The sequence below is a fragment of the Heterodontus francisci genome, chromosome 6 (assembly GCF_036365525.1).
Source record: "Heterodontus francisci isolate sHetFra1 chromosome 6, sHetFra1.hap1, whole genome shotgun sequence".
NCBI classification, from domain to species: Eukaryota; Metazoa; Chordata; class Chondrichthyes; order Heterodontiformes; family Heterodontidae; genus Heterodontus; species Heterodontus francisci.
Window position 1 is genome coordinate 153,068,623 of NC_090376.1, and position 12,192 is coordinate 153,080,814.

At 43.5% G+C, this 12,192-nt stretch overlaps 1 protein-coding gene across 4 annotated transcripts in view; it reads right to left on the reverse strand.

Moving 5' to 3' along the window:
- The window catches only part of LOC137371555 (dTDP-D-glucose 4,6-dehydratase-like), a 98,923-nt gene that overhangs the window by 35,291 nt on the left and 51,440 nt on the right, over window positions 1–12,192 (reverse strand). For all 4 annotated transcript variants that reach the window (XR_010975250.1, XM_068034375.1, XM_068034374.1 and 1 more), the window contains one exon: window positions 928–1,093. Coding sequence is in view for 3 of the 4 variants with exons in the window: in XM_068034375.1 (XP_067890476.1) it covers window positions 928–1,093 (166 nt within the window). In the remaining variant the exon portion in view is untranslated. The remainder of the gene's footprint in view (window positions 1–927; window positions 1,094–12,192) is intronic.

Below are 12,192 nucleotides of genomic sequence, written 5' to 3' on the forward strand. Positions count from 1 at the left end.
AGGACATCCAGGTGAGAGTGAGAGACCCATGATGCAGCCTTCCCAGGTCTCCTGTCCATTTCTGTGGTTGTTACAGCCTCAAAAATCCAAGTACTTGTGAGCCACTGTAACCCACGTCGTGGTCCCTTAATTAGAAATCCTTCCTTTGACAGAATGGAGGTGTCATCCCACCTGCACTCCCTGATGGTCAAGGAGCCCAGAAGTTGGATGCTAATGCTGTTGCTCTGGAAAAGAGTCTTGGCTAGGCCCGCCCATGAGGAAATTGGGTTTCCAATCCGAAAATGGGTCTGCCATTCTGGCAGGGACGAGGTGGTCAAGATTCCACAGAAATTATTTTGCTTTTAGATTTTCTAATGTAACTTCAAACAACACCATCAGACTATGCAAAAGTTTGTGCCGCCTTACACTTTTGACTATGCAGAATCAGAATTTTCAACAATAAATTTCACTGAAAGAGTGGAAAATTTCTCAAAATAGTCTTTTTTTTACATATAAATGTATCAATACATAAAGCATTGTTATAATTGATGATTGGATGAGGCAAGGTGGCAGAATGTACATTTATACCTTCAACTCCATACCTGCCAAGTTTCTTTTTATCTTCCCCCTTACCCTAACCCCAAAAATCACTGGGAAAATCTGAAACAAAGAAAACAGAAATTGCGGAAACACTCAGCAGGTCTAGTAATACCTATGCAGGCAAGAGACAAGTTCCTTTTTTAGGTGCAAATTCTCATCCTTCCCCAGAACTATTATAGCAAGAAAACAAGCATACCCCACTATGGCCAGATCACTTGACACTGAAGATACAGGGAAGTAGATCACTTGCCCCACCTCAATCAGAGTGAGGTTGAAGATACTGGATGGGGCAAAAATGAAAATCATTTGGGAAACCCAGCAAGACAAGTACATCTCAATTTAACCTACCAGATGAACAAGCTCCTTGGCAAGCTGAATGACTGACATCTTGAAGTTTGTGCCGACATTGTAGATCTCACCGGGTTCACCCTTCTCAAGAATTGTGAGGAAAGCCTCGGCGACATCCGTAGCATAGAGAAAATGACGTGCTTGAACTCCCGTTCCATGAATGCAGCTAACAGGAAGAATAGATGTAAAGAAAGACTTGTTTCCAAAACATGAAGTTAATCCTAAATTGCCATGATCTTTTGAATACTTATGTTACGTGACACATAATAAGCATGATGAAAGTCATCCCATCTAAAGTTGTAGATAAAGATGTTCCTGGCCAATTCTCCTTAGCTGGATTAGTCAGTGGCATTTTTAATCATTTAAAGACTTTTGTGTGTTATCCTAGGTGTCAGCCTTCACTCAATAGTAGCATTTTTACCTTAGAGTCAGAAGGTTGTGGGTTCATATCCCACACCAGAGACTTGAGTACATAATCTAGGTGGACACTTTAGTGCAATGCTGAGGAAGTGCTGTTGCAGGTGGCTTCTTTCAGATGAGATGTTAAACCAAGTCAGCCCATCTCCCCTTTTAGGTACATGTAAAAGACCCCATGATACTATTAGAAGGGCTGGGAAGTTCTTCATTTAGAAAGGCATGGATTAATCAAGGACAGTCAGCAAGGATTTGTTAAGGAAAGGTCATGTCTAACATGATTACACTTTTTGAGGAGGTAACATGGAGGGTCGAGGATGGTAGTGCATTTGATGTACTCTATATGGATTTTAGCAAGGCTTTTGATAAGATCCCACATGGCAGACTGATTGCGAATGTAAAAGCCCATGGGATCCAAGGCAAAGTGACGGATCCAAAACTGGCTCAGAGGCAGGAAGCAAAGGGTAATAGTCGATAGGTGTTTTTGTGACTGGGAGGCTGGTTCCAGTGTGGTTCCACAGAGCTCAGTACTAGGTCCTTTGTTTTTTGGTACATATCAATAATTTGGACTTGAATGTAGGGGGAATGATTAAGAAGTTTGCAGATGATACAAAAATTGGCTGTGTGGTTGATAATGAAGAAGAAAGCTGCAGATTGCGGCAAGATATCAATGGTGTAGTCAGATGGGCAGAACAGTGGAAAATGGAGTTCAATCCAGAGAACCATTTGGGGCAGGTTATCAAGGCAAGGGAATACACAATAAATGGTAGAATACGAAGAAGTGTAGAGGAACAGAGTGACCTTGGAGTGTCCACAGATTCCTGAAGGTGGCTGGACAGGTAGATAAGGTGGTCAAGAAGGCATACTTGCCTTTATTAGCTGAGGCATAGAATATAAGGGCTAGGAGGTTATGCTGGAACTGTATAAAACACAAGTTAGACCACAGCTGGAGTACTGCATGCAGTTGTGGTCACTGTACTATAGGAAAGATGTGATGGCAATAGAGAGGGCACAGAGGAGATTTACAAGGATGTTGGTTGAGGAGTCCATAACCAGGAGGCATATATTTAGGGTAAGATGTAGGAGATTTAGAGGGGTTTTAAGAGGAAATTTTCACCCAGAGTGTGGCGGGGATCTGAAACTCACTGCCTGAAAGGATGGTAGAGGCAGAAACCCTCATAACATTTAAGAAGTACTTGGATAGGCACTTGAAGCACCATAACCTACAAGGCTACGGACCAACAGCTGGAAAGCAGGATTAGGCTGGATGGCTGCTTGTTGGCCGGTGCAGTCACGATGGGCCAAATGGCCTCCTTCCATGCTGTAAATTTCTCATTTTGTGAAGCTCTCCATGTCCTGGCCAGTATTTACCCCTCAACCAACATCACTAAAAAAACAGGTTATCTGGTCATTCAGATCTGTAAAATCTTGTGGCGCAAGTTGGCTGATGCCAACAGTGACTACAGGCAATAATGTACTTTTGAAAGTATAGCCCGACAGGACATCCTGAGATTGTGAAAGGCACTATATAAATGCAGGTTGATACTGTTATGGTCTAGAAATGCTATGACAGAAATCCACCTACGCCTGCAAATGAAGAGGTGCATCAGTGAGTGTAGTGCAATATGTTTGGGTGATACGGTTGTTATGGTTGAATAGTTGGAAGTGTGTACAAGCTGTGAGATGTACTAAGTGGGTGAAGCATATGAAAGCCAGGTATAGGTTCTAATTGGTAGAGATTATTGCTAAGTGAATGATGGGGATGTGGTGAATTGGTGACTGAGGCTAGTGATGCAGCTAGTAGGATATGGCATTTGAAGATGCATTCACTGACAAAGATCACTTATGTGAGGTTGTTAAACTTCTTCTAGTACTGCATCCTGGGGGCTAAACCCTTGGTATTGACCTTCATGGCCATCTGCCCTCACTGCCTTCTCATCACATGTCTGGAACTGCACCCCCCCCCCCCCACCGCCCCCTATTTGGATATAGGACAGCTCTGCCCCTTTCCACCTCTCCAACAACGCCCCCAGTGCAGCATTGGAAAACCTTGGTGCATGCTGTCTCCCATAATCTGCGAGTGTTCTTTGTGGCACAGCACTACTTTGAATGATGTCAGTACCTCCAGAGCAAGAATGCACCTCCCCTTTAAGAGGTACAGGCGAGCTTGCAGACTAAGTCGTCCTAGCAAGAAACGATATTGGGCCCCCTGCTGATGTGTGCAGCCAATGAACAACATGGTTAGCAGTGGCTGCACAAAGTAATTATAATAATGAGCAGGCAGCGCAAAGATTGCTGTCTGCATTACATGGGTGAATTGTGCATCACAATCCCTGCACCTGTTTTCAGGGTCTATCCAATTCTAACCACACCCTCCTCCCCCTACCCCACCTCGTTTCATAGTCAGTATCAAATTGGATTGCCCACCAACTCACTGATGGAACTCATCACTAATAGTTTCTTAGGAAATAATTTGTAGCTTCCTAATGGAAAATCCTTTATTGTGTAAAATATAAACAAATAGTTTCTTGATACTCAATTGAGTAAAAGAACACCAGGTGCATTACTAAGCCAGAGAGACAGAAGGCCTCAGGTTTGATTTGTATTCATCAGACAACAGAAATAGGAGCAGGAGTAGGCCATTAGGCACCTCGACCCTGCTCAGCCATTCAATAAGATCACGGCTGATATTATTGTGGCCTTAACTCCACTTTCCTGCCTGCTCCCTATAGCCCTTTACTCCCCTGTAGATCAAAAATCTGTCTAGCTCAGCCTTTAAGAGATAGAGCAGGACCAGCAAGCAGTTTACAAGAGAGGCGGCAGCAGGAAGCAGAGAGACAGAGAGAGACAGAGAGAGCGGGACCAGCGAGCAGCTTAAGAGAGCAGTATGTGGGAGCTCATGGACACTAACATGGGGGTGGGGGTGGGTGGGGTTGTGGTGATGGGATGGGGGGGTGGGGGGTGGTGTGGGTTGGGGTGGGGGGAGGATCTAATTGTCGTGGTCCACGCAGGTACCAATGACATAGATAGGACGGGGAAAGAGGTTCTGCATAGGGAGTATGAGCAGCTAGGGGCTAAATTAAAAAGCAGAACCTCAAAGGTCATAATTTCTGGGTTATTACCTGAGCCACGATCAAATTGGCAAAGGGCAAATAAGATTAAACAGTTAAATGCATGGCTCAAAAATTGGTGTGGGTGAAACGGGTTTCAATTTATGGGGCACTGGCACCAGTACAGGGAAAATGAGAGCAGTACCGTTGGGATGGTCTACACCTCCACCGTGCAGGGACCAGTGTTCTGGCGAGTCATATAACTACGGCAGTTTAGAGGGCGTTAAACTAAATAGTGGGGGCGAGGGATCAAGTGAGGGAAGATATGATAATTTAAAGAGACACGAAAGGCAAGAAAGCAAGATAGCAATAAGGATAATGACAATCAGGATGTGACAGGATGGGTCTTTCTGGCTGAGTTTTTGTTTTTCAAAGGAATGTATTTTTGTTGGAACATTTTGAATTGTTTCTTTAAAGGTTTCCAACTGTTCATTTACCACCACAAGCATAATGGGACAGGAAGGGGCAGAGAATTTAACAGAAATAGTACATTAGCAAGTAAGGTCATTGAAGGGAATAGAAGCAAAAAAATGAAATTAAAGGTTCTATATCTGAATGCATGAAGCATCTGCAATAGGATACATGAACTAGTGGCACAAATAGAGGTACATGATTTGGATCAAATTGCCATTATAGAAACATGGTTACATGGTGATCAAGGTTGGGAAATAAATATTCCAGGATACACAATATTTCGGAAAGACAGAGAATAGCAAAGGAGGAGGGGTAGCACTAATAGTAAAGGATGGCATAAGGGCATTAGTGAGAAAGGATCTGGCCTCAGACGATCATGAAGTAGAAGCAGTATGGGTGGAAATAAGGAATAGCAAGAATCAGAAAACACTGGGGTGAGGGTCATTTATAGGCCCCCTAACAGTAGTTATACCATTAGATAGAGCATTAAATAAGAAATTTTTGGAGCTTATAACAAAGGCAATGTAATAATTGTGGGGGAATTTAATCTTCATATAGACTGGGGCAATGAAACGGGCAGGAGTGGTCTGGAAGATGAGTTTGTAGAATGTTTTCCGGACAGTTTCTTGGAGCAATACGTTTTGGAGCCAGCCAGCTTAGATTTAGTATTGTGTAATGAAGCAGGGTTAATAAGCAATGTCATCATAAAAGATCCACTGAGAAACAGTGATCATAATATCATTGAATTCCATGTTAAGTTTGAAAGTGACATGCTCCAATCACAAACAAAGCCATTTACGTAGGCACGAGGGAAGAACTGGTTAAGGTAAATTGGGTAAATGAGCAGTTGGAAACCTTTAAAGAAACAATCCAACAAAAATACATTCCTTTGAAAAACAAAAACTCAGCCAGAAAGACCCATCCATGGCTCACTCAGGAAGTTAAGGATAATATTAGATTTAAATGAAAAGGCTTACAATGTTGCCAAAATGAGTAGCAAGTCTGAGGATTAAGAATGTTTTAGAAACAAGCAAAGAGCCACCAAAAAACTGATTAAAAAAAGGAAAAATCAGAATGACAGTAAACTAGCCAGTAATACAAAAACAGATTGTGACAGCTTTTATAGGTATATCAAAAGGAAAAGAGTAGCTAAAGTAAACGTTGGTCCTTTAGAGGCAGAGACAGGAGAAATTATCATGGGGAATGAGGAAATGGCAGAGGCATTGAACAAATATTTTGTGTCTGTCTTCACAGTAGAAGACACTAGTTCCATACCAGAAATAGACAGTAACCTAGGGGCTAAAAAGTGAGGAAATTAATAACAGCAGAGAAAAAGTTTAGAGAAACTTAAGGGACTAAAATCTGACAAATCTCCAGGACCTGATGACCTGCACCCAAGGGTTCCAAAAGAGAGAGCTGCAGATAGAGTGGATGCGCGAGCTATGATTTTCTTAGATTTGGGAACGGTCCCATCAGATTGGAAGTTGGCAAATGTTACACCGCTTTTCAAGAAAGGAGGGAGAGAGAAAACAGGGAACTACAGGCCAGTTAGCCTAACATCAGTTGTTAGGAAAATGCTGGAATCTATTATTAAGGAAGTCTTAACAATGCACTTGGAAAAGCACAGTATGATTAGAACAAGTCAACATGATTTTACTAAAGGGAAATCCTATTTGACAAATTTATTAGAGTTTTTTGAGGAGTAACTATCGGGTAGATAAAGGGGAACCAGTAGATGTAGTTTAGTTTAGTTTAGAGATACAGCACTGAAACAGGCCCTTCGGCCCACCAAGTCTGTGCCGACCATCAACCACCCATTTATACTAATCCTACACTAATTCCATATTCCTACCACATCCCCACCTGTCCCTATATTTCCCTCCCACATACCTATACTAGGGGCAATTGCTAATGGCCAATTTACCTATCAACCTGCAAGTCTTTGGCATGTGGGAGGAAACCGGAGCAACCGGAGGAAACCCACGCAGACACAGGGAGAACTTGCAAACTCCACACAGGCAGTACCCAGAATTGAACCCGGGTTGCTGGAGCTGTGAGGCTGCGGAGCTAACCACTGCGCCACTGTGCCGCCCATGTAGTATACCTGGATTTCTAAAAGGCATTCGATAAGGTGCCTTACAAAAGGTTAACTGGCAAGATAAGGGCTCATGGAGTTGGGGGTAATATATTAGCATGGATGATTGATTAACAGACAGGAAGCAATCAGTGGGCATAAATGGGGAATTTTCAAGTTGGCAGGCAGTAAATAGTGGAGTGCCACAAGGATCAGTGCTGGGGTCTCAGCTACTTACAATCTAAACAGAGTAATGTATCTAAATTTGCTGATGATACAAAGGTAGGCGGAAAGATAAGCTGCGGGGAGGACACAGAGAGGCTGCAAAGAGATATTGACAGGTTAAGTGAGTGGGCCACAAGATGGCAGATGGAGTATAATGTAGGGAAGTGTGAAGTTATGCACTTTGGTCATAAGGACAGAAAAGCAGAATATTTTTTAGAAGGTGTGAAACTTGTAAGTGTCGATGTTCAAAGAGACTTGGGTGTGCTTGTGCAAGGAATGCAGAAAGTTAACATGCAGGTGCAGCAAGCAATTAGGAAGGCAAATGGCATGTTGGCCTTTATTGCAAGGGGCTTGGAGTAACAGGAATAAGGAAGTATTGCTACAATTGTACAGGGTTTTGGTGAACAGTTTTGGTCTCCACATTTAAGAAAGGATATATTTGCATTGGAGACAGTGCAGCGAAGGAACACTAGATTGATCCCTGGGATGAGGGGGCTGTCCTATGATGAGAGACTAAGTAAATTGGGCCTGTATTCTCCGGAGGTTAGAAGAATGAGAGGTGATCTCATTGAAACATATGATTCTGAAGGGGCTATATAGAGTAGACACTGAGAGATTATTTCCGCTGGTCGGGGAATCTAAAACACGGGGGCACAGTCTCAGGATAAGGGGCTGTTTATTTAGGACTGAGATGAGGAGAAATTACTTCACTCAAAGGGTTGTGACTCTTTGGAATTCTCTACCCCAGAGTGTTGTGGATACTCCATCGTTGAATACATTTAAGGTTGGGATAGACAGATTTTTGGTCTCTCAGGAAATCAAGGGATATGGCGAGTGGGCGGGAAAATGGAGTTGAATCCGAAGATCAGCCATGATCGTTTTGAATGGCGGAGTCGGCTCGATGGGCCATATGGTCTACTCCTGCTCCTACTTCTTGTGTCCTTGTGAATATAGACAATGACCCAGCCTCTGTGTTGAGTAAGCTGATCCCAGCAGGATAGCTATCAGATTGCTACAATTGACCTAGAGAGGGAAAGAAAATCAACCAGGATGCTAATACCTAACCCCTGCTGGACACTGGGTAGCAACAGAATTGGAGATGTTTGTGATTACACTCGGGTTGACTCACTCGGGCGGCACAGTGGCGCAGTAGTTAGCACCGCAGCCTCACAGCTCCAGCGACCCGGGTTCAATTCTGGGTACTGCCTGTGTGGAGTTTGCAAGTTCTCCCTGTGTCTGCGTGGGTTTTCTCCGGGTGCTCCGGTTTCCTCCCACAAGCCAAAAGACTTGCAGGTTGGTAGGTAAATTGGCCATTATAAATTGTCCCTAGTATAGGTAGGTGGTAGGGAAATATAGGGACAGGTGGGGATGTGGTAGGAATATGGGATTAGTGTAGGATTAGTATAAATGGGTGGTTGATGGTCGGCACAGACTCGCTGGGCCGAAGGGCCTGTTTCAGTGCTGTATAACTAAACTAAACTAAATCTACCAACACTCATGGTCAACACTTGGATATGGAGAATAGGTACCAGTGGGGCGGCTGATACATGAGGAACCATAGCCCAGTAACAGCTTAAGAAAAAAATATCTAGAGAAGGAACAGTTCTTGTTACTGTGCACAGCGAAACTGTGAACACTTTAATTTTCAATGCATTTTGCTGTGGTTACAAGTAACAATCACAGCATGTTCTTCCCCACGATACACAAATAAACTGAATAAAGAGAAATTGCTGTTATTTTGAAGCATCTCTTACTATCTGGCTCCAAGTTGGACACTATCTAATGTTATTGTAGTAGTAGTGCATTTTGCTGACATCTCAAATTTAGATTTCAAAGCTTCCTTGACATTTGTATGACTCAAAGGGATGGGGACAGAGGTCAGGGAAATCTAGGTGATTCTGTTCAGTGGTTATAGTCCAAAGTAGAGCTTGAGGCTTGGGACTGGATTTCACTGAAGCAGCCAACCCAACAATTGTGAGTTTGGCTTCAAAGTATATTTCGTCTGAGGGCAACGTTTTCTCCAGGGCTCAATCTGTTTACCTGCACTATACGATTAGAAAAGTAACTTTCTTCATGACAGTCTAAGAATGTAAAAGCATTAAGAACAAAAGAACTAGGAGCAGGAGTAGGCAATTCAGCCCCTTGAGCCTGCTCCGTCATTCAATACGATCATGGCTGATCTCATCTCGGCCTCAACTCCACTTTGCTGCCCATTCTCCATAACCCATCAACCCATTACTAATTAAAAATCTGTCTCTCTCCTCCTTAAATTTACTCAATGTCCCGGCATCCACCACACTCTGGGGTAGTGAATTCCACAGACTCACGACCCTTTGAGAAGTAATTTTTCCTCATCTCAGTTTTAAATTTGCTAACCCTTATCCTAAAACTACGACCTCTCATTCTAGATTACCCCACCAGAGGAAACATCCTCTCTACGTTCACTTTGTCAATCCCCTTAATCATCTTATATACCTCACTGTGGGCGGCACAGTGGCGCAGTGGTTAGCACCGCAGCCTCACAGCTCCAGGGACCTGGGTTCGATTCCGGGTACTGCCTGTGTGGAGTTTGCAAGTTCTCCCTGTGTATGCGTGGGTTTTCTCCGGGTGCTCCGGTTTCCTCCCACAAGCCAAAAGACTTGCAGGTTGATAGGTAAATTGGCCATTATAAATTGTCACTAGTATAGGTAGGTGGTAGGGAAATATAGGGACAGGTGGGGATGTTTGGTAGGAATATGGGATTAGTGTAGGATTAGTATAAATGGGTGGTTGATGTTCGGCACAGACTCGGTGGGCCGAAGGGCCTGTTTCAGTGCTGTATCTCTAATCTAATCTAATTAGATCTCCTCTCATTCTTCTAAATTCTGGAGAATAAAGGCCTAAACTGCTCAACCTCTCTTCATAAGACAAACATTACTTGGAGAAAAGCAATTACTTTTTTCTTGAACTGTTCCTTCTGAGTTATTAAACACTCATTCGTGTCGAGTAAAATCATGAATTGGCCTTGGAGTAGATACATTGCTCCACAGACTAAAACTAAGCACCTAGTTTATAAACCATCCCACCTTTCTCCAACTCACTCAAAGTACCAAGCTTACAACTAGGGTTTTCCAGAATTTGGATTTTTTCCGTGCATGAATTTTCTGTGTAGATTTGACGATATTTAAAAATCCAGATAAGAGGTATCTTTGTGCCTGGTAAAAGTTTCTCCAAGCAGTTGATGCCATCTACATGGACTTCAGTAAGGCTTTTGATAAGGTCTCGCATGGGAGACTGGTTAAGAAAGTAAGAGCCCGTGGGATCCAGGGCAATTTGGAAAATTGGATTCAAAATTGGCTTAGTGGAAGGAGGCAGAGGGTGATGGTAGAGGGTTGTTTTTGCGAACGGAGGCCTATGACCGGTGGGGTACCGCAGGGATCGGTGCTGGGACACTTACTGTTTGTAATGTACACTGATGATTTAGACATGAATATAGGAGGTATGATCAGTAAGTTCGCAGACGACACGAAAATTGGTGGTGTCGGAAATCGTGAGGAGGAATGCCTTAGATTACAGGACGATATAGATGGGCTGGTAAGATGGGCGCAGCTGTGACAAATGGAGTTTAATCCTGAGAAGTGTGAGGTGATACACTTTGGAAGGACTAACAAGGCAAGAGAATGTACAATGGATGGTAGGACCCTAGGAAGTACAGAGGGACCTTGGGGTGCTTGTCCATAGATCACTGAAGGCAGCAGCACAGGTAGATAAGGTGGTTAGGAAGGCATACGGGACACTTGCCTTTATTAGCCGAGGCATAGAATACAAGGTTATGATGGAGCTGTATAAAACGCTGGTTAGGCCACAGCTGGAGTACTGTGTACAGTTCTGGTCACCACACGATAGGAAGGATGTGATTGCAATGGCGAGGGTGCAGAGGAGATTCACCAGGATGTTGCCAGGGCTGGTGCATTTCAGCTATGACGAGAGACTGGATAGGCTGGGGTTGTTTTCCTTAGAACAGAGAAGGCTGAGGGGGGGGCAACAAAAACAAGAAATGCTGGAATCACTCAGCAGGTCTGGCAGCATCTGTGGAAAGGGAAGCAGAGTTAACGTTTCGGGTCACTGACCCGAAACGTTAACTCTGCTTCCCTTTCCACAGATGCTGCCAGACCTGCTGAGTGATTCCAGCATTTCTTGTTTTTGTTTCAGATTTCCAGCATCCGCAGTATTTTGCTTTTATTTTAAGGCTGAGGGGGGGACCTGATTGAGCTTTACAAAATTATGAGGGGCATTGATAGGATAGATAGGAAGAAACTTTTTCCCTTAGCGGAGAGGTTAATAACTAGGGGACATAGGTTTAAGGTAAGGGGCAGAAGGTTTAGAGGGGAGTTGAAGAAAATTTTTTTCACCCAGACGATGGTTGGAATCTGGAACACACAGCCTGAAGGGGTGGTAGAGGCAAGAACACTCACGAAATTTAAGAAGTATTTAGATGAGCACTTGAAATGCCATAACATACAAGGTTACGGTCCAAGTGCGGGAAAGTGGGATTAGTTTTGGACGGGTGCTTGATGGTCGGCGCAGGCGCCGGTTTCTGTGCTGTAAAACTATGACTCTAACCCCTACTTTAACTGGTTCAGCAACAATTATCCTTCTACCTCACTACAGATGATTCAATTACCTTTTCTCTTCTTGTAGCCTGATATCTTCGAATACATCTGTATGTCTTTTACAATGATTACTTGTTATTTTGCTTGGGTGTACTGCATTTTTCAACAGATATTTCTTCTCATTCCTGTAGCTGAGCTGAGCTGACACAGCAAATCGATTCGAAGTGGCTTAATCACACATCTGCTGCTTATTATACATCACCTAGTAGGGCCTTTGCAGCCTCAAAACAAGACAACTTGGGAAAGTCATCTCATAGAGTCAGAGTCATTATGGCATGGAAGGAGACCATTCGGCACATTGAATCCATGCCGGCTTTCAGTACAGCAATTCAGTCAGTCTCATTTCCCCTGCTCTCTCCCCGTAGCCCTGCAAGTT